At 43.1% G+C, this 21,696-nt stretch overlaps 1 protein-coding gene across 1 annotated transcript; it reads left to right on the top strand.

Moving 5' to 3' along the window:
* The first annotated feature begins 9,230 nt into the window (after positions 1 to 9,230).
* On the top strand, positions 9,231 to 19,115 carry PCTP (phosphatidylcholine transfer protein). The gene is made up of 6 exons (XM_058852589.1): positions 9,231 to 9,453; positions 11,464 to 11,581; positions 14,188 to 14,267; positions 14,601 to 14,772; positions 15,427 to 15,494; positions 16,018 to 19,115. Exons 1-6 carry the CDS (start codon positions 9,259 to 9,261, stop codon positions 16,081 to 16,083), a joined length of 699 nt encoding a protein of 232 aa, XP_058708572.1. The 5' UTR covers positions 9,231 to 9,258; the 3' UTR covers positions 16,084 to 19,115.
* Positions 19,116 to 21,696: the final 2,581 nt, after the last annotated feature.

Genomic DNA, 21,696 nt, shown 5'->3' with positions numbered 1-21,696 from the left:
CTGTTACAGCCCCTGTGCCCTGTTACGGCCCCTGTGCCCTGTTACAGCCCTCTGTGCCCTGTTACAGCCCTCTGTGCCCTGTTACAGCCCCTCTGTGCCCTGTTACAGCCCCTCTGTGCCCTCTTACAGCCCTCTGTGCCCTGTTACAGCCCCTGTGCTCTGTTCCAGCCCCTCTGTGCCCTGTTACAGCCTCTGTGCCCTGCTACAGCCCTCTGTGCCCTGTTACAGCCCCCGTGCCCTGTTCCAGCCCCTCTGTGCCCTGTTACAGCCCCTCTGTGCCCTGTTACAGCCTCTGTGCCTTGTTACAGCCTCTGTGCCCTGTTACAGCCCCTGTGCCCTGTTCCAGCCCCTCTGTGCCCTGTTACAGCCACTGTACCCTGTTACAGCCCCTGTGCCCTGTTCCAGCCCCTCTGTGCCCTGTTACAGCCACTGTACCCTGTTACAGCCCCTGTGCTCTGTTACAGCCCCTGTGCCCTGTTCCAGCCCCTCTGTGCCCTGTTACAGCCACTGTACCCTGTTACAGCCCTCTGTGCCCTGTTACAGCCTCTGTGCCCTGTTACAGCCACTGTACCCTGTTACAGCCCTCTGTGCCCTGTTACAGCCTCTGTGCCCTGTTACAGCCTCTGTGCCCTGTTACACCCCCTGTGCCCTGTTACAGCCCCGCTGTGCCCTCTTACAGCCCTCTGTACCCTGTTACAGCCCCTGTGCTCTGTTACAGCCCTCTGTGCCCTGTTACAGCCCCTGTGCCCTGTTACAGCCCCTCTGTGCCCTGTTACAGCCCCTCTGTGCCCTGTTACAGCCCCTCTGTGCCCTGCTATAGCCCCTGTGCCCTGCTACAGCCCCTGTGCCCTGTTCCAGCTCCCTGTGCCCTGTTCCAGCCCCTGTGCCCTGCTACAGCCCCTGTGCCCTGTTCCAGCCCCTGTGCCCTGTTACAGCCCCTCTGTGCCCTCTTACAGCCCTCTGTGCCCTGTTACAGCCCCTCTGTGCCCTGTTACAGCCCCTCTGTGCTCTGTTCCAGCCCCTGTGCCCTGCTACAGCCCCTGTGCCCTGTTCCAGCCCCTGTGCCCTGTTACAGCCCCTCTGTGCCCTGTTCCAGCCCCTCTGTGCCCTGTTACAGCCTCTGTGCTCTGTTCCAGCCCCTGTGCCCTGTTCCAGCCCCTCTGCCCTTGTGCACACCCAGCCCGTGCTGGGTGTCCGGCCACATCCCGCAGCGCTGTGGGTGAGGGTCAGTGCCTGTCCTGAGCTCCCTGGGGTGTCACACGTGGCCGTGCTGGGTCATTTGAAAGCACAATCCCTGCCGAAATCAGATGAACCCCTAGCTCAACTGCTCAGGAATTAAAGAAGGAGGAACATAGCTTCGGATGGCATTCTTAGAGGATAAAGTTTTATGTATCATTTAGAAATATTTTAACTGGCTTTTCTAAGCTTTAATGGCTCACTTCTGCAGCACGTCAAATACTACAGGGGTTTGGAGTGGATGGGTGTGGATGTGGGTTAATTTTTTTACCAGGATTTCTGTTATTTCAGACAAAAAACAGACAAATTATGCTTTTAAGTCTTGCAAAAGGACATGTTTAAATTTTGCACTTAAACTCACCCGAAGTTTATATTTAAAAGACACTATTTTATCAATGATTGATAAAAGAACAGTCCACCAGATGTATTTAATCAGCCACTCTGTCTCTGAAAGCATGCATGTACTTTTGACTCCCTTTCCAGGGTGAAATCCCGGCCTCACAGAAATTAATGGCAAAACTTCCATCAACTTCACAGGGGCCAGGTTTTCATCCTGTGTATTTAGAGCTGCCCAGTGATGGAGACCCTGCCAAGGGTTCATCTCCTCCAGACAAAGCAAGCAGGTTCTGGAAAAGCTCCACAGCTTTATGCAAGAAACTGTCCATTTTTCCCCCCACTCACTGGTGCTCCCATCAAATACATCAGCATTTGAGCAGAAATGACAAACAAACTGGATCTGAGGGAAGCTTCATTAGGTAGCAGCTCTTGGACCATTGTCTGGTCCTTCCCAAGGCAAGCAGCTGTGTCTGTAATATCTTTATTGGACTTGACAAGTTCCACCTCAAAAAAAAAAACAGGTTTCCTATTCCTCCTGTTGGAGACAACAAGCCTTATTCTGTTGATATTTAGGAACCTTGTTTTTAGCTGCATGGATTCATAGACAATTATACATGGACAAGTATCTGGCTGAAGCAGCTACTCTTTCTTTTGGCAATTAACCCTCTGATGCCCTAAGAGGGAGAAATTCAGCTCTCACAGGCTTATTTTCAATCATTTTTTCAGATGTCTTACCAGCTTCTTCCATGGAAGTACAAGTATTTTCCTGGCCTACTAGAAACACTATCATTTTATAATTTTCTTCTGATTGTTCAGGATGTCTGTTTTCTTCTCCAGTATCAGTTTCATTTTTTACTTTATATCAGAAATTCTTGCTGTTAGCACATGTGTGCATGACCTAAATTTCACCCCATTCCTATTACATCAGTTCCTTTCTAGTCCTTCCAGTCTAGTATTTGGTCCTCCTACACTGACAGAGAACTTCCCTCCCAGGCTTACACCATCCACAGCTCCACTAGTACATTTTTATTTTTCCATGCCAACTTCATTACCGAAAGTGTTACATAAAATACTGAAAGTTTTACATAAGATACCTCACAAAACTGATTCTTTTTTAGGATCTATTCTAATACACATAAACAAGCAAAGAAGCTGGGCTTAGAATTCGTGTTTCTGTACAAATACAGCTATCAACAGGCTAAAAAGTCATACTCTCTCCTAGACCTCACACAATTCTTATCTCTTGCTGTGAAGTATAAAAGCTGCAATGAAAAGTGATGGGAATGACGTCTCTAGTGCTGAGACATCAGTGGGCTCTCCCCTAGAAGGATGGGTTTGTAGCACTCAGGCACTGAAGGGTTTAAAACAACTTGGGCACCAGCCCTCTGGCCTTTTAAAAAAAGGGATGACTGACTACCTCTGCCTTTTAAGGTTCTGCTGTGCTCTGAGCACTGCTCTCCAAGGAAAGCAGGACCAGACAAACCCAGAGCAACACATTCAGCACCTGTATAAATTCAGTGCAAACAGCTGAGGAAACTTCAGGGCTGAGCAACAGCTGCAGTGAGGGGTTACAGGTTCACAGTTTTGGACTGCTAGGCTTCACTGATACATAGTTCCCCTTTAGGACCTGCCCTAAATGACAAAATCTCCTCCCTTGGGCCTAAACACAGCTGCTTAGAGGGAAGTGCAGCCCGAAGCTGGGCTGATAAGCAAGAAGCGTATGTGATTCTGGAACCCATGGCACCCACCAAGAGAGCAGTTTTGCTGCTAAATTGAACAATGGTATTGCTCTGCTGACTGAAACACACTTGCAATACCTCATGGCTTCCTCTGAGTTTTTAACTCCTGGTTTAAAGTTTTTAACTTTTTAAGTCTCCTGGGCCTTAACAGCACAGCAAACAGTGTCTCACGAATCTGGCAAAGTACAGCCATTGTGGGCTCCCTATTCAATTAGTTTTTCTTGCCTTTTCCCTAACTCTCCACTGAATCTGCCTTTTATTTTATCCCTAAGCCCACACATGGACACATCAGTTTACTGCATTTTGTGAAATTTTCAGAAATTGCCCTTCCAATGTGTTTAATATCTTATAAATTGTCCTTACCATGCCATGCAGTGAATGTGTTTTGTGATGAGGAATGGAGTCCAAAAGGAGCCCAAAGCCAGTTAGGCCACAGAAGCAAATAATTTCACATAAAATGCTCTAGCTCCCCTCTCATTAACACAGTTTACAGCCCAGTTGGTTGATAGCTGTGCAATCCAGCCACTCTGTGGGTAATCAGGCTCATGAAATGGATGTGCTTATAATGACTGTGAGAAACCTCTTTGGTGGCTGGGAATATGGAAGGGAATATTCTTTGAACTCTGTTAGATCCTACTTTTACTTTGGTCCACATCAGTTATCCTGCTGTGCATGTGAACTTTGTTATTGCCTTCCTCGACTTTCACTTAATCTTCCTGCAGTGCTGAAGAAGACAGGATATCTAAAACTGAAAACAATTATTCTTATCTCCTACTGCTTTCATAATTACATACAGTTCCCGTTTGAAGAGCTGCATTCCTTGTGTGGACATGTGCTTTTAATTAGCAGAGGGATGCATCACACCCCCAGAAGCCAATTCCTCAACCTTGCATAAGCTGGTTACAGAACCTCTGAATCTTTGGCCACCATGGCAGCTTTCTGGCCAAGTCAGGGGAAGCCTGGGGAACAACTCCAGGCACTGTAATTTCACCATAACCAGGATTTTTGTTAGAGATTATTGCAGTAGGATGCAGCAGATTCAGCTGAGATTTAAGCTCAAAATATGAATGAACTCTTTTCTTGGTTTTCCATCTGCACTGACTAACCCAAAGAATTTACAGGGCTCAAAGACATGAAGGGAAATGCAGACAAAAAGCTGAAAAAGTGATTTGTCCAAGCTAGTGGATAGTGTCAGGAGACATTTTCATTTCATTTTCTTCCCTTCTCAGTAGGTAGGGTATAAAAAGCATACACTGTCCCCTCTGCAAATGGTCTGTTTAATAAACATGGTGCATTTCAGCCAGCTGTTATTGACCCTCCAACAGCAGAAAGAAAATTATGAGTTTTAAACCAAGCTACACAGGCCATTGGCTGAATTACTTCTTGTCTGATGAGTTCTTTGTCCTACTTCAATCCTTAGGACTAAATTTAAACACAAGATCTATCTAAAATACTGCACAAGGTTAAAATACACAGCTTTTCTCCTACATAATATATAACTTCTGTGAAATTTACAGTAAGTCAAGTGTCTGTCCTAAAGGGTAGTGAAAAAAGAAAAAAAAAAAGAATTATTGCAGTAAGACCAGTTTTTACTGTTCCCACAGAAGAGGGCTTTTTATCTCTATTATCTGCTTTAGCATCACCTGCTAAAGGAAATGTTTAGAAATATTTCTACATCCGTGTAAATAAGAAAGTAGAGAGTGTGGTAGCGATAACCATTTACCAAACCAAGTCAAGATTTAAACAGGCTGTCTTATCTTTTGAATGAGTCATTTTAGGTAATGTGAGTAATGGTGAAATCCCTTCTTTCCTATAGTGGAGTTTAAAATTCCCTCTTACCTCAGGGCCAGGTAAATAGGTCACACCTCTTTATCTCCAGTTTATTAGCACTGGGAGTGCATTATTTTCCAGAAGAAACTGTGGCTAAAAGATGTAAATCAAAAGTAAACATGGCCAAATGAGAGATGGGTTCTGATACCAGGAGTCCAGCATAATAAACTATCTACCAAAGGTAAAAAATGCTTCATATCAGAAGGCAGAAAAACAGCAGAACTCCTTTTACTCTCTGAATCCTCTTCTGTTTGGGTGGAACTCTGGTGAAACTAGATGCCTGATACAGAAACAGTCATAGTTTGGGGTTAAATTCAACTCTGTGAAGAAGGCCATTATAAACCAGTATTTAATGGCTGCTTATGACATCTGACAGCTCAAGCAGTGCATGACTTGTGCTAGTTCTTCGTAAAAATCACCCTAGGTGACCCTCCCTGCCTAAATACTTAGGAATAAAAAAGATATTTTATATATAAAATATATAAAATATATAAAATATATAAAATATATAAAATATATAAATTGATAAAATATATAAAATATATAAAATATATAAAGGTTTTGATGTAGCAGACAGTATATTTTCTGTGTATTCTAAAGATGTTGAAAAAACAGATTTCCCTTTGACTCATACAAGAGAGGAGAATATAGACTGCCTTACATATGCATGGCTGTGAAGGAAGATGCTGTTGTTACTTCTCAGCTTTCTGGATGAAGAATCTTCTTGCAAACTGCAAAAGTCATGAAACAATTTGTGAGAAAGGCTTTTACATGATGTAGTCAATAAAGCAACAGCAGCAGAAGCTTTTAATTGCTCTGGCTGTGTATACTAGAAATACAAATGTACATATTGTATAAATGGTAGGGCAGGACTATTCAGCAGTTTTGCAAAGTTTTTTGAATGCACTGAGTAAAATGGAATTACAGTAGTATATAAATGTCTGCATAGCAGTTGAATCCATCAAAATCCCACATCTTTAGTTCATCTTCAAGAATTTCTCAAAGTGCACCAGTGCCACACAGAGACAGATAGAGAAAAATACAATATAGCTGGGAACATTCTCCCACACATGGACACCCACATCCAAAACAAACACTGAAAGTCACCTGGGAACTGAAAACATCAATGTAGTATTCATTGCTGGTTTCACTTCTGGCCACATATGATTTTCTGATGCAGGAGTTGTCCAGTTTCCTGGTTTTGTTCCATGCCACAGAATTCATTGGATTACCCAGCAGTGACTTCAGTAACAGAAAGGTTAGGTGTTAGAGGGGAACACTTACAGATTATTCCCATTCTAAAAAACAAGTGGAAGATTTAGGTACACTCTTGCCACTGATAGCCCAAATCAGCAAGTTGCCTTGAGGTATTTCCCACTCAGAGCAGCAGCAGCTAAATAGAATCGTAAAATCACAGAATGGTTTGGATTGGAAGGATCCTTAAAGATCATCCCATCTCATTCCAAGCCTTTACCATGGGCAGGGACACCTTCCACTAGACAGGGTGCTCAGAGCCCAGTCCAACCTGTCCTTAAACACTACCAGGGATAAAAACTAAACCTTCCCATACCAGCAAGCCTGGCTGAAAACCGGGTATCCTAACTACAACACCATAGGGTAACTGAGCTGAAGCCCGAGATCCACTAAGTATGTAGATAAAGTTATGGGCACTTTTGAAACTCCCCTCCATTGCCCCAGAATAGTAGCTCTCTATTTTCACTCGGATGGTATTTAAATCCCTGATCCATGTGTGGGACTGGATTTTGCTGTATCCAGGCTGCCTTTGGGTTTGTGTTCCCAGACCCAGCTGTCCTGGAGCAGTTGCTGTCCCACAGTGTTGGGGCAGAGCAGTAGAACTCATCCCTACAGCCACTACCCAGCAGTGAAGATTCTAAAGGACTTGGGTTCAAACTTCAGCTTCTATCCCTAAGCTAAGGGCAATACATGGAAATACAAGCGATAAATAATAACACTTACGTAAACATACATGAAAACAGAAAATAAACTCTCAGAACAGCTTGTGCTTTCTTAGTAATCACCACTCCTTATTTACCAAGAAAAAAGGTCACATAATGGCCTTTTTTGAAAGGCATTTTGTCCCTAGAGTGGCCTTGTGAGATAAATCTCTTTTTCCATGAAAGTGCTGGGGAAAGAGGGAGTGGTCAGGCGGCTGAAGCCAATTCACTGATGCCATGTAAAACAACCATGTAATGTAAAACATTGACCCTAAAATAATAGGCAACATTGAGCTCTGATCACTCCAGTCCTTTTGCACAAACAAGGAGATCATGTAATGTCACATGCACATGTTAAAGATCAGTTCTTGACTCACAACTGGGTCAAAGTCACCTCTGTGCAAATGAGCCACAAGCTCCTTCAGTTTCACTGTGCCCTATCTCAGAGAAAGAATGGGACTTAAAAGTGAGACAGCAACCTGTCAAATAAAAGCTTTGCAACAGTAAAGAAACATTTCTGCTAGAAAAACTAAATTAGTCTCACCTCCAGGCCATTGCCTCATATTCCATTTTAAAGACCAGCTCCTCAGCTGGGTGGGCAGTACAGCTTCACTCAAGGCAAATTAGCCAAGAAATTACTCATAAGAGATCAGCCATAAGAAATGTATTGCCTTGACATTTGGAGAGCCAGCTGGGCTCACTGAGAGCTTGCCATTTTAACTAATGTTTAAAGAAAGAACAAAAATAAGAAAATTATTATTGTTATTATTATTATTATTATTATTGTTGTTGTTGTTGTTGTTATTAATAATAATAATATGATCGGATTACTACAAAAAATAAAAGAACTAAAATGTTTGCCTAGCAGTCTCAGTGGGGAGGTGAGAGCAGGTAAGATATGAGCAGATATTTATTATTATTACTGACATTATTTTAAAAAGATGGTACAGGTCAAGTTCTGGCATCAAACTTACATACTAGGAAGAAGTTTGTGAGATACAATCTTGACTTAGGCCAAAATGCTCTCTCCAAAAGTTTTCTGGACTGTGCAATGATGAAGATTAGCCTGTATATCCAAACCAGTCAGCCAGAAATCCTCATGCTCTGCTTGCAAACCAATTGACTGGAACTGGAAAGGACAGCTGACATAAGTGAACTTTGTCAAAGAGCTCAGCCACTTGGCAGGGAAGCTAGAAACACTACATTTATCCAGCCTTGCACAGAGGTTACCACCAAATATATTGGGTGCTGCTGCCAGATATCAGGTTTGATGACCTGCTCCGTCCCACTGCTCAGAGCTGCTTGTTTTATTCTGAAGACACAGCATCCAGCAGGAAAATCTCACAGGAATTAGAAGAATAAAGCTGTAATGAAAACAGATTTATAACTCCTAGGAGAAAACCTGCCATAGTCACATTTTGAAGGCCTTAATGCTTTGGCTGAGTGTGATAGGTGGTGTTACTGCAGAGCCTGAGCAAGATGCAAGATGTGTCCCTGCCAGTGGATTTCTCCTGCCCAGGAGCTAATCCCAGTGAGTTTTCCATCCCCTTCCATCCTGTCGGCCCCGGTGCAGCCCAGTCTGCCATGGACCAGAGCCTGCTGCCCCTTCTTTGCCAGGCTGGCCTTGGCGGGCTGTGCCAGGGCCACGCTCACCTGCCAAGCACCTGTACAGCAGTTACGGGTTCTTTATATAACACTCTCATATGAACAGTCCATAAGGAAAACTGCCTTCCAAAACGTGTAGACACACAAAAATACATGTGCCTATAGTGTTCAATCTGTCCCTGGGGAACACCCCAAAGGGAAGGCCCTGACCATCACACCCACAGAACCTGTCCCCGTCCTGGCTCCAGGGTAATGTCACACAGGCTTAAAGGCACCACCACCGAGACCCCGCCTAAGCCGAGCGCGCACGGAGCGCACCTGCAGGGCAGGGATGTCCCGTGGAGCCGCTGTGACCCCCCGAACCCGCTCCCCGGCCCCTCAGGCTCGGCGGGGCCCGGCCGCGGGGCGGAGCGGGGCGGGCCGGACGGGGCCGTGCCCGGCCGGAGCTTGTGCCCGCCCGGCCGCCGCCGGAGGGACCGCCGGGGATGGCGGGGCCGGCGGAGGTAGAGGGAGCGGTGGGGATGGCGGGGCCGGCGGAGGTGGAGGGAGCGGTGGGGATGGCGGGGCCGGCGGAGGTAGAGGGAGCGGTGGGGATGGCGGGGCCGGCGGAGGAATCGCTGTCGCGGGGCTTCTCGGAGGAGCAGTTTCGGGCCGCCTGCCGGGAGCTGGAGCAGCCGGCGCCGGCCGCGGCGGGGCCCTGGCAGCTCCTGGTAGACACCATGGGCGTGCGGATCTACCGGCTGTACCATGAGGTGGGCGGGCTCCGGCAGCGACAGCGGGGCGGCCGGGGGCGGTGGGAGAAGGGGACGGGGGGCGGTGGTGACGGGGATGGGGGCGGTGGATGATGGGGGCGGTGGATGATGGGGGCAGTGGATGAAGGGGACAGTGGATGAAGGGGATGGGGGCGGTGGATGAAGGGGATGGGGGCAGTGGATGAAGGGGACAGTGGATGAAGGGGATGGGGGCGGTGGATGATGGGGGCGGTGGATGAAGGGGACAGTGGGTGAAGGGGATGGGGGCGGTGGATGAAGGGGGCAGTGGGTGAAGGGGACAGTGGGTGGAGGGGACAGTGGATGAAGGGGACAGTGGATGAAGGGGGCGGTGGATGAAGGGGGCAGTGGGTGAAGGGGACAGTGGATGAAAGGGACAGTGGATGAAGGGGACGCGAGGCCCGCACGACCCCGCCCGCAGCCGCCGGTTCCCCGCACAGGCCTGGGCTCGGTTTCTCCGGGCTCGCAGAAATCAGCTTTCCGGGTAATGCCATTAAATGCTGATGGGAAAGCTGCTGGGCCGCAGGGACCCCCGCCCGAGCACCGTGCCGGGGAACCGAGCTTGTGAGCAGCGGGAATTCCCGGGTGTCCGATGTGCCACCCTCCCCTCGCTGGGGGTTTGTGGTGAGGGGAGCGTGTCCCTCAACATCTGCTCCTGAGCCCGCCCGTGTCACAGCATCCTGCTCTCCAGGAGCCTTCCCCCATTCCTGCCTTTCTCCAGAACTCCCTGCACACTGATTTTCCACCCTTCATCTTCTAAAATCAGGAGGTAGTTCAGAAAGGGTTGGAATGAAATTTTCTCCCCTTTTGGGGGGACTAACTTCTCTAAAGAACTTTAGTAGTTTAGGAACTGACTTGTGATTGATGGTGTTTCCATTCTGACACAGATTTTTTTTATTCAGTGCTGACTTCTAAATCCATATATATATACACATGTCCTATTTTTTAAACTGAGTGGTCACGGTTTCCTCTCAACTCCTTCTGGACTTCATGCTGTTCTTTGTAGGACAATTTTGTATTTGTATTCTGTGAAATCGTTTCAGATGTGATAATGTTAGGAAAAAACAGCAAGCATATAGGGCTGTCCTAAAGGCACAACGGAGTGGGGAAAGCTTCTTTTAAAAAACCATCACTTCATAGACCTTGGAATTCTGTTCAGTGGCAACTAGTCCCTGTTTACGGTGTGGATGTGGTGACTGGCAATGGCAAGACGAGTTTATCAGTATGTGCACACAGCACAGGTGGGGCTGAGGTGCCTGCCAGGTATCCATGCAGGAATTAGTGTGTTGATGGAGTACAGGGTGCTGGGCGTGTTCCTGCTGGAGTGGATGAAGTGGAGGCTTTAGGATCAGAGCTTAAGCCAGAGCTCACCTGTAAATGCATCATGCAGTGAATGAAGGCAAAGGAACTTTGGGAAGCTGGAGGCTGGATTTAGCCAGGCAAATGGGACCAAGGAAACCCTGGCTTACTGCAGTGGCTGTGCTGCTATTGTGTGAATGGCTCATACAATATGTATAAAACATTGTATGTTTTATATGTGTGTAACATTGTAAAGCATTCTTTCTAAAGTATGCTTCTAAAGTATCCCAGCCTGATGTAAAAGCATAACTAACTTGCCACAAGAATTTAATGCTTCTGGTAAACTTCAGTGCGGACAGGATTTAATCCACACTGACCACTGGAGATGAAAAGGGGGACTGTGTTTGTGAAGAAATGCTCCCTCTGGAACTCCTGATGAAGTAAAAGGGTACTGGTGTAAGGGAAGGAACAGCCATTGTGCAGGGCAGATCAGCCTGTCTGCATTTAAACTTTCATGTACAGATCAAAAAGTCGAGAGGTTAAAGACTGAATCTTGCATTGTTTTTTGAACACTTGCTTTCACAGCTCTTAAGCATATTTGTAGTTTGTGCCCCACCTAACTTCCTTCAGCTGTTCTCCCTGATGCAGAGTACTTCCTTTTCCTGTGTGACTTTTCCCCTCCTGTTTCCACAGCAATCAGGACTTTATGAATATAAAATCTTTGGTGGTCTTGCTGATGTTCCCCCAAAATTGTGTGCAGATGTCTACATGGACTTGAATTTCAGAAAAGAGTGGGATCAATATGTTAAAGGTAAGGTTATCTAGGCAGCATAAAAGCAAGCTGGAGTTCACATTGATTGTTCCCCCTGAAACTTTCCTCAAAGGTATTTTGAAGTTACTGCCTCCAAAGACTTTGGGTCAGACTTAAATATCTTTTGGGATAAGGTTGCACTCTGCAAATATACAAGTAAACACTGATATGGAATCACTAATGTCTCAACAGCATTAATCTTTCCTCTGGAGTGAATTCTTCCCGTGTTGGTTAAAGCGTATGATTAGCATCACTGGTTATGCTGGAGTGCCTTGTAACTTCTAGTTGTAATGCTTAGGTTAAATTTTTAGTAGATTTCTTGGGGAGAAATAGAGGTGGTACCTTTTGTGCATCTTTGCATATGGCAGTGGAGCAGTGTGTCATAGAATAGCAGGTTGGAAGGGACTTCTGAGATCATTTGATCCAAAATTCCTTGGTGAGAGCACAGCCAAGACAAGATGGCCCAGCACTCTGTTCAGCTGAGTCTTAAAATTTGTCCTTGGGGAGATTATTTCAAAGACTGATTGTTCCCATTGTGAAAATTTTTCCTCAGGCTTCCACCAGTTTGATGCATGATGGAATATCTTTTCCTGAAAGCATTGGATGTTCTTGGCATGTTTTACAGTCAGGAACTTGGTGTTACTGTTTGTATTCCTTGGTGCTCTTACTGCCATGCAAGTGGCAGTCCAAAGGAGAGTTCTCTGCTGAGCTGCTGGTTGGCATTGAAATAAAAACCTGACCAGAGCAGAAGTAGCTGCCTTTTTAGCTGAAAAGGCAACTGCTCCTGAGGGCTGGTTTGTGCTGCAGCTGCCAATTCACAGGGAAGTTGTGACTAAATTGTAGAGTAGTGACTGAGGTACTACACACTTCTGTGGCATGATGCAAAATGGTTGGGCCTGAGCAATACTGAAACTTGCTACTCCTGATTGCAGCACCTTCCTGATTGAGATCAGACTTCCCAACAATTTAATGGTAATAACTGACTGTTGAAGCAGGAAGTGTTGCTATACCTATTATGGGTAGAATGGACTTGTGATCACCTGCAGTGATGCTGAATGAAATCAGATTATTGATTAAAATGCACTGTATTCTGCTTTGAAGTGAATGCAAGTGGGATGTGGTTTACCTGTTGTGTGTTTTTCCTGTGTTTGCAAAGATACACAGGTAAATGAGGTAGCTAATAACAGTTGTATCGGGGTCTTTAAAACAGCTTCATGGTGGCTTTGGAAAAGGAAATCTCTGTGGTTAGAAGTGAAAGTAAAGTGAATAATCCAATGCTCCAGTGACCTCTGGTGGAAAAGATAAATGTTGTGGGTTATTACAACACCAGGTGCATCCAGTATTGCTCCAGCTGGAGAAGAGAAGTTTTTTCCGTGGGTGACAGCTGATCTGTAGGGCATACTAACTGAATATATTAGAATATATTATATAGGGAAAGAATCTCCCATCTGGGGCACTGTTCTTGCCTTATCAAAGAGTTTATCAGTTTATTCTGGCCTCACTTGCAAGTCTGGAGGATATGGGGCACCTGAAGCACAAGTCTGCTCTAAATGAAGACCGCTCTGACTTGAGGTGAACCACCTTTCTGGATGACACTCTTCTTTTACTCCTGAGCTACCAGGAGTTCACCCTGGCTCAATCCCATGGCTTGTCAGGTCCATTGCCCTCACAGGGGCAGTTGCTGCCTCAGGGAAAGAAGCTGTACCGTGGATAAGTTTTCAAACCCAAAACTTTCAAAAGTTATGTGGGTTGATTACAACTAATTTTTCTCCTTCATGCCAGACTACTCTCCGATTGAGTCACTGCCATGTTTTAGGCACTATTCTTAGGTTACTTTTTTTTCATGTTCTACTGCCTTCTGATTTGAGTTTCCAGGCAGACTGAAGGTAGTTTAATGAAGACTCATAAACTGCTCAAGATTCTAGTTTGCTGTTCCATGTATATACTGCTGTGAAATTCCTGACATCTTTTTGAAAATTCATTAATCCTTCATGTAAGATGTCTTCAGGTGTTAGAAAGTTGCACTCATTGTAATTCCATATAACTCAGTATAATGTACAAGGACATGCCTGTGGAAAAGCACATTGTACTTGTGGCTTGGAATTGTGCAGAGCATGCACAGGTGAGGAAAAAGCTTTGAGACAGAAAGGCTTTGAATGAGCAAACTGTTGGAAAAGGAATTTGACTCTGCTTCCTCCTGAAGCAGAACTGTTCTGCTTTTATGTTCTGGGGGTTGTGGTTTCTTTTTGTTTGTTGGGGTTTTTTTTAGGGGGGAGTGTTCTGGTGTTTTGGTTTTGGGGGTAGTTTTTTGTTTGTTTTGGTTTTGTTTTGGGGTTTTTTGTTTGGTTTTGTTTGTTTGTTTGTTTGTTTGTTTCCACCACAGGAAAACAGGCCACCTATTTTTGTGTATCTGATTCATGAACAGTCCTGGTACAGAACTTTTTAATGTCTCTTACTGCTGAAATTCTACATACATATTAATTTTGACATCAGGGTTAAGTGTAAAATGTGTTTATATCAGAAATCTGAGAAGTTCTTGATGCCATCTATATTTCTGCTGCAGTAGAAATTAAAAATATCTAACAGTCTTCTTCTTTCAATCATAGAATTGTATGAGGAAACATATGATGGTGAAAAAGTAATCTACTGGGAAGTGAAGTACCCTTTTCCTCTCTCAAACAGAGATGTATCCTTTCAGGCTTTTGTTCCTCTTGCAGTTTTTGCCACTTGGTCATCCAAGAGTCCCAACAATGAACTGATTCCATCACTTTGCTGGGCTGGTCTAAGATCTTGCAGTCCTTGTGTTACATGAATATATATGGCATGAAGAGGAATGTGGGTGTCTCTTCCCACACAGAGCTAGAGCTCACATAGCTGAATTACTGCTCTGCCGGATTGAATCCTGTAAGAACACGAGAAATAACTTGAAGGAGCTGCTGTTTGTGATGGAATTCACTTGTCAACTCCTCATCCCTCACACTGACATTGTTTTGACATGCCTCCTCAACTTGCAATGCAGTATGTCTATATTCGGGAATGCCAGGAGATGGATGTGGATGGGAGGAAGATCTGGGTTGTGTTAGCAAAAAGTGTGGCTGTTCCTCAGTGCCCTGAAAAGCCCGGTATTATCAGAGTTAAAAGCTATAAACAAAGCCTGGCAATTGAAAGTGATGGCAAGGCTGGATGTAGAGGTAAGAGATCAAGAAAATGTGTGACAAGTCATGTAGGCAGGGAATGTATGTTTTAACAAAACACACAAAGAGGGGGTCTGGAAATTTTAAGCCGGGGGTTACTTTAAAATGAATGAAACTTTTGGAAACGTCCAGTGCAGTGCAGTACTGTGAATAATCTTTTTATTTAGCAGTTGGGCTGGGTGGTTAAGAATAGTCTACTGACCACTTCCTTCTGTCCTCCCATCCCACCCCCAGTCTGTACTTCTTTTCCTGCCAGACAGTTCAGCTGGGGAGACTCTGCTGCAATTTTCTTAACTCAGCAATGATTCAAGTATTGTGTTTGACAGAAGTATAGATTAAAGGGTTTGCCTAGAGCTTGACTCCTGCTTGAGATTAGTCTTTTAAAGACAGTCTTACTTTATAAGACAGGGTGACAAAAATGGTTTGCAATAATCTAAATTGCTGTTGTGGCTCTATCAGCTTCCCAAAGGTCAACTGGGAATGCCTGTATTTACTTCACATTTCACTTCAGGACAAGTTGACCTTTTTGTGAAGAATTTAGAGTAGAACTGTTGTAGTTGGTGCTCCAGTCATGCCCACCAACAGCTTCTGTGACAGTGTGTTAGAGCTGAGTCACAGGTAACTGTCTGGTAACTTCTCTCTCCTCTCTAGTCTATATGTACTATTTTGATAATCCTGGTGGCATGATTCCATCCTGGCTGGTCAACTGGGCTTCCAAGGTAAGGAAAAGTTACATTCAATGATCTTTGGCTAATCTGTTTCAAGCAACGAATTCACTGCAGTCATACCCATCTTCTACGTGTTGGGCAGAATTAATTCTTTCTGAAACAGATATATTGACCTTCCTAGTTTTTACACAGTCCCATGTTTACAATCTCACTATTGTATGCTCTCATTACAATAGTCTTAATTAATTTACTTATTTTAATTCCTGTCAAATTCCTTTAGTTTGTCAACTGGGCAGGTAAATTTCTGCAGCAAACCAAATAACTGTGTTTCAGAGCATATATGAATAGCCTCAAGACAAGCAAACTTCACTAATGCAGTTTGTTCCCAAGTATTCAAGCAATGGTGTGATGCTATGTACCAGCCCTTAGACTTGTATCTTAGACAATTGTATATTAGATCTTAGAACTGTATCTGTTTGAAGGCCTTGATCTGTGTAATGGGAATTCTCATCTTGTTTATAGTTTTTATTGATTTCATTATGCAAGAATAACTTTTCTGCCTTTCTCTTTACAGAGTGGTGTGCCTGCTTTCTTGAAGGATATACAAAAAGCTTGCCTTAAATATTCTAAGAGCACATAGGTGTTGAAATTGATTTAAATTGTTTAATTCCTAGATCTCTGCTCTTACAGGAACAGCTGTTATATATTACACTGGATAAAATCTACCTCTAATATTGGAAATAACTTTATTTTAGTTGAGTTATGCCTTGAGTTTTATTAGATTTTTTTTTCCATCTCCAACTGAAGAGCTGGCCACTGGCAAGGTAACACCAACATCAGCTGCAGCTTTTAAAAGTACTCAAGTTCAGCCTTGTTGCCCATGCTTTGCTTATGCTGTTTGTCAGGTGTCAGCTAGAGGAGTTCTTTGATGGATATGTTACATCCTTGCACAAAGGCAACAATCTTACTAGAAAAATGTCTAAACTTGGACTGCAAAATGTCTGCATGTGTTGTGCCTGGATCTGTCTTAGTTACCTTGCATGGTGGCTTCCTCCTGAAACTCAGTAATGGAACTTGCATTGCATAGGAGGAAATGCTTTTGCTACCCAAGTTTGTCATTCTTAAACTCTCTGCCTGATATAAGCCTAAAAACAATGAGGGATGAGAAAAAAATGCTAGAAATGTGCAGTAGAAACTGGAAGTCTGTGATGCTAAGATCCCTTAAATCTAGATATAAAAAGATCAAGACTGAAGCCTTGCATTCACAGCTCCATACTTCTGTATGAAAAGTAAAAACCCTTAGCTGTGTCCAGCTAAAAGAAAAAGGAGGAGGTTACTTCTTTAATGTCTGATTTAAGGGGAACAAGTTTTATCTTCAGAGTCAGTAGCCTTACCTATAAAGCAGCTTGGATACTGAAACTGGAGGTAATTTTAAATTGGGTTCCTGCCACTGAATGTGGATGGGTTTGATGTGGAACTTGGGCTTGCTTGCATTTTTAAATTTAATGCTGATATAAAGAATGGATGGTGATGCACTAAAAGCTTAACTGAGCAGGAAATTAAATTTCAAGCACCTTTTTCTTTTGGGGGGAAAGGGGGTGGCGAGGCAGGGAGTGCATAAAAGAATGAGAGGACATCGTTCTCAGGGATTTAAAATACTCTACATTGTTCCTAAATCTAATCTAAATCTAATGTTTCTGAATAAATCTGGTAATGGAGTAGCTTTGTCTTGTTAAAAAGTAAACAATTGGAATTATTGCCTTTATACCTTGTGTGAATATTTGCTTCCAATAAATCATTATTTTGTCAAAGTAGTGTTCTTGTTAAAATTGGTTTTGCTGTTTTTTTTCATACCACTGTTGTTTTCAACTGGAGACTTTGGAGTCCTGATCAATAAGGTAAATAAAACTGATGTTAAAGCATCCTACTAATTCTTCTCTGTAACTGCAAAGGAGCATATTAATTAGGATTACATGTGCACACATAAAGACAATGTCATCTTCCTGTTAGCTCAGTATCCCCTGTTCTTTGAGAACTTTACCATAAACAATTATTCTCACTTGGAATCTGAATGATAAATGTATTCTGGAGTCCTGTTGTGAGACAGGAACATTTTAAATGGGAACAACTCTGCACTGGAGATCTTAATTTCCAAAGTAAGGACTGGATCCTGTGAAGAAGCGTTTTGATGGAACCTGCAGTAATAATCATGTTGAAAGGCCTTGAACATAGATATTCATTCTACCTTGTGAAAAATTACCTGCATCCCAGCTGTGAAACAGGTTAAGCTGAAAGCTGTTCTTGCAGTGTAAGCACAAGTACCTGTAATATTAAGATTTAAGTGAGTTTGCCTTTATCTGTACTCTCTAGATTCCCTGAAAATTCTAATATTTTTCTAAGGCCTGTTTCAGCACTGGAGGCAAAAGAGGTTTTGTGCCGGACTGTAAGAGTCAGTTTTGCTCCAAGCTTAATTGTCTTATTATTCTTCATCTATAGAAGAAACCCATGAGAATTAATCATGTTATTCCTGGAATAACAAGTTTTGAATTGAAGCAGCTCTTCTACAAGGCCAAGGGTTCCCTCTGTGCTGTACATTCTGTGACCAGAAGCCTGCTGTGAGGTCTCAAGGCTCACTGCATTTTTGCCTGAGCATACCTCAGAAGGTTTTAGGTCTTTCCCTGTTTCCTGTAGCATCCAGCAGCTGCAGATCATATCTGAAAGGTTAAAAGCTGGGAAAGGGCCAACAGGGCAAGCTTGAGATGTAATCAAAGGAGAAGATGAAATGCAGATTTAGAATATCTAAGCATTCCATTATGATCCTGTAGTTTTACCTTAACTATCAAGGCAGAATTTTTAAAGATGGCATGCTAAGCCAAATAGCTCTCACAAAATTTTAGCCTTATATGTGGTGAGACTCTCTTTTTGTCAGATGGGAATATACATTAAATCACATTTAATTAAATTAATATTGGAGGATATTTACTGTTAGTAAGTAGACTCTTCTCCAGATCTGGTGCTTATTACCAGCCCAATTCAACATTTAGCAACAGAAGAAGAACAAATCTTTGTGGAGATCCCAGAGTGGACTTTCATCTCCCCAGCCCAATGATGGACATTTCCAGTCAACATTTACTGCTGAATACAATGTCCTTTATGTCACATGTCTTCCCCTCTCCCTTCCCCTTTCAATACTGTGTCAACATTTGGGATGAGCCCAAATCCCAGTGTGTGATCTGACCTTCTGACATCGTAGCCCACTCAGCTACCAACCTGGTCCTGCTTCCTGCTGCACAGAGAGCACAAACATCACCCTCAAGGATCATCTTCTGCCCATCCATTGTTTTTATGTCTGTTGCTCCTTGTGCATTTTAATGTATTATAAAAATCTTGCATGGGTTCTTGGTTGCCTTCCCAAAATATGTGTTTGGATCTGTGGATCTGTATTTATGTGGGAATAGGAATTATGTATTTTTGGAATTTGTAACTGTTGAAATTAAGAAGAATGAGGGGGAAGAACAAAAACTGGACTGAAAAGACAGTAGTAAATATGAAATTATGTTGGTCAGTGTTAAGCAGGGCAAGAGTATTCTGAAAACAGACTATGGTTTTTGTTTCAAATTATGTAACAAGGTATATTCTGTATATTTCATAATAAAATCTTCAATTTAAACAACAGGGGAGTTTTTCAGGGGCATTAGTCTCTTTTTCTATTTGGTAGAGACATATTTGGAAATATGCAAATTGCATGTTTTGGTTTTCTGGGCTAAATAATGAAGGAACACAAATGTTTGCCAGAGTCCCAGGAAATGGGACTGTCTTCAGATTTGTAAAGCTGCAAAATTGTGTTAGATCAGTACAATGGCACTAATGGAAACATCAAGTTCTTGAGGCATTCTAGATAAGATAGATTTGACTTTTGTTGTTTTTTCCTGATACTTTCAAAGGTAAAAAAAATAAATATAATAATCTGCATTGCTCCACCCTTGCCTTGCACAGAGGCTCCAACTCAAATGTTGTTTTGTTTGGGAGTAAGTTTGTTGCTTACAGCTGCAAACAAGGAGGTAAACCAAAAAATGTTCCTTTTTATCTCCTCAGAATGGCAGTTTCATTAAAACACCTTCACTGGTTTCCCAGCAGAGAAAAACTGAAAGAAATCCCAGTGGGCTTGGACAGTGGGGTCTATTTTTGGTAGTGACACTTCCATGCAGTTCCTCTGCTTTACTGGGATATCAGAGGAAATTGCAAATGCTGTAGAAGCGTATTCTGATGTCACAGGCTTTTGGGTGGGTTAAAAATACAAAAACTGAGCCTTTCACATTGGATTCATCTCTGTTGGTTGTTGTTTATCAAGCAAAATCACCTCACCTACACTGTCCCACAAACAACAATTGGTTTTTTTTTCAAGTATTGGGGAAATCTGTTATATAGTAAACTACATGAATAAATAAGTTCTGATTTTTCACTTAGTTTTAAAACATACATTAAAAAATAGCCATTGGATTTGTTTCAAATGCAAATGCAAAGTATTTAGGCTTTTCCCACCTCATTTTCCTCCCACTTTTCAATTATTAATTACTAAAAATAAAGTGGAGCTAGAGCATGATGCTAAGAAAGGTATAGCAGCAAGGAAAATAAATCAGATTTGGGCAGAAAATGGGCACAATGCTCCATCATTGAGAAATGAGGAAAATAATATTTTTACTTTTGTGAAATAATTTAATATTTTTCAACTGCTATCAGCATTTTCCTCTGCTGCAGAGTGGAATACTCTGGATAAAACAGAGGCGAAGTATTAAACCTGCAGTAGCAAATAACCCCCTCCTTGTCTCACAGCTGTGTGGCACAGGCAACACTTGAGGTTCATCCCCTCTCCCACTGTTTAAGAGTTGTAACAGTGGCTCTGCTCCATATCTCTGCTCCCCTCTCAGCAGATCCTTTCAGAGGATCCTGCCTCTTTTCCCCTGGGTGGATTCTGCCTGTGTTGAAGAGGGGCTGCACAGGGCAGCACAGCCCAGGCACAGAAATACCCATCTCATCAAAGTGTTGATGATGCTGCCTCATAAGGGAGGAAACACGAGTTGGAACACCACAGTTTGGGAACCAAAAGGGGACTGCAGGGTAGAAATAAATATGTTTAGCATTATCCTAAATTTGGCTTCAGTAGTTACCCAGAGAGACAACCAGATCTGATGGTTACTTAGTGAACTTCAGACAGCAGATACTGATAATTTGAGGATGCTGACAAACAAAACTGCGGTGTTCTGATCCAGCAGGTGATGTTCTAAATTGGCAGCCTTGTTGTCTTACAGCATGACCTTGCATCTGCAGCCTGGTGAGTCAGCTGGCAGCAGGATCGCTGACTCTGGAATGTGGCAGAGGGGAAGGAAAGCAAAAATATCTCAGCACAGAAAGGCATGCATGGGAAGTAACGAGGGCAAAGCAGCACCTGGAAAAGGGCAGCAAATAGAGCTTAGTAGTGAGGAAGGACCACAGGAAACTGAGCACCCAAACACAGGAGAGCCAGGAAGGAATATCAAAGCATTTGCAGAGGGCCACAGGTACCATGGACAAACAAGGGCACCACTGGGCACACACTGCTCACTGGTCTGTGCAGGGACAACAGGAGCAATGTAGACACACTCTCTTTCTTTTTCTCTCTCTTTTTTTTTTTTTATCTGAGAAGTCACATCAGCATTTGGTTTCCTTTTTCCTGATACTTTCCTGATGTTTCATGTAGCTTTGGAAAAACACTGGAAAAAATTTGAATAAACAAATTTTATTTAGCTTTAAAAAAACACCTGTTTTCCTAATTCATGCTATTCAGAGACTAAAGAACATCTCTAATACTTTTGTATTGGAAAAAAAAAAATGTAGGGTTAACTTAATGTTTCTGTGCTTCTCTTTGCACCATCTTTCATATGGGTTTAATTACTGTGCAGAAGATGGATAATTTCAAGAAACAAGCATTGTCCATATTATCATTAATGGAATTTTTTAACAGCTTGCTGTTTCTCACTGAGACTTACCAAGGTATAATAACAACAATATCTCACATTGAAACCTTTTCTCTTCCATCAGTAACTTGGCTCAAAAGATTGATTCTGGCATTAATGCCTTCATTTGAGGAGAACAAGGTCTCTCAGTCTCTCAAATATATATATATATATATATTATGTCACCACACAGCTCATGGCAAACAATATAAAGGTTTTCCTCTGGAGAGATTTATGCTGTGAGGACCCTATCTGTGAAA

Source organism: Poecile atricapillus, chromosome 17, assembly GCF_030490865.1.
Source record: "Poecile atricapillus isolate bPoeAtr1 chromosome 17, bPoeAtr1.hap1, whole genome shotgun sequence".
In the NCBI taxonomy this organism is placed as follows: domain Eukaryota; kingdom Metazoa; phylum Chordata; class Aves; order Passeriformes; family Paridae; genus Poecile; species Poecile atricapillus.
The sequence above is the reverse complement of the archived record's forward strand: the minus strand, read 5'-3'. Positions and strand labels throughout refer to the sequence as shown.

Coding starts and splice junctions, on each gene's coding strand:
- PCTP (XM_058852589.1), top strand. CDS start 9,259: ATGGCGGGGCCGGCGGAGGTAGAGGGAGCGGTGGGGATGGCGGGGCCG. Junction 14,268..14,600: donor TTCCTCTCTCAAACAGAGAT/GTATCCTTTCAG, acceptor CTTGCAATGCAG/TATGTCTATATTCGGGAATG. Junction 14,773..15,426: donor TGGCAAGGCTGGATGTAGAG/GTAAGAGATCAA, acceptor TCTCCTCTCTAG/TCTATATGTACTATTTTGAT.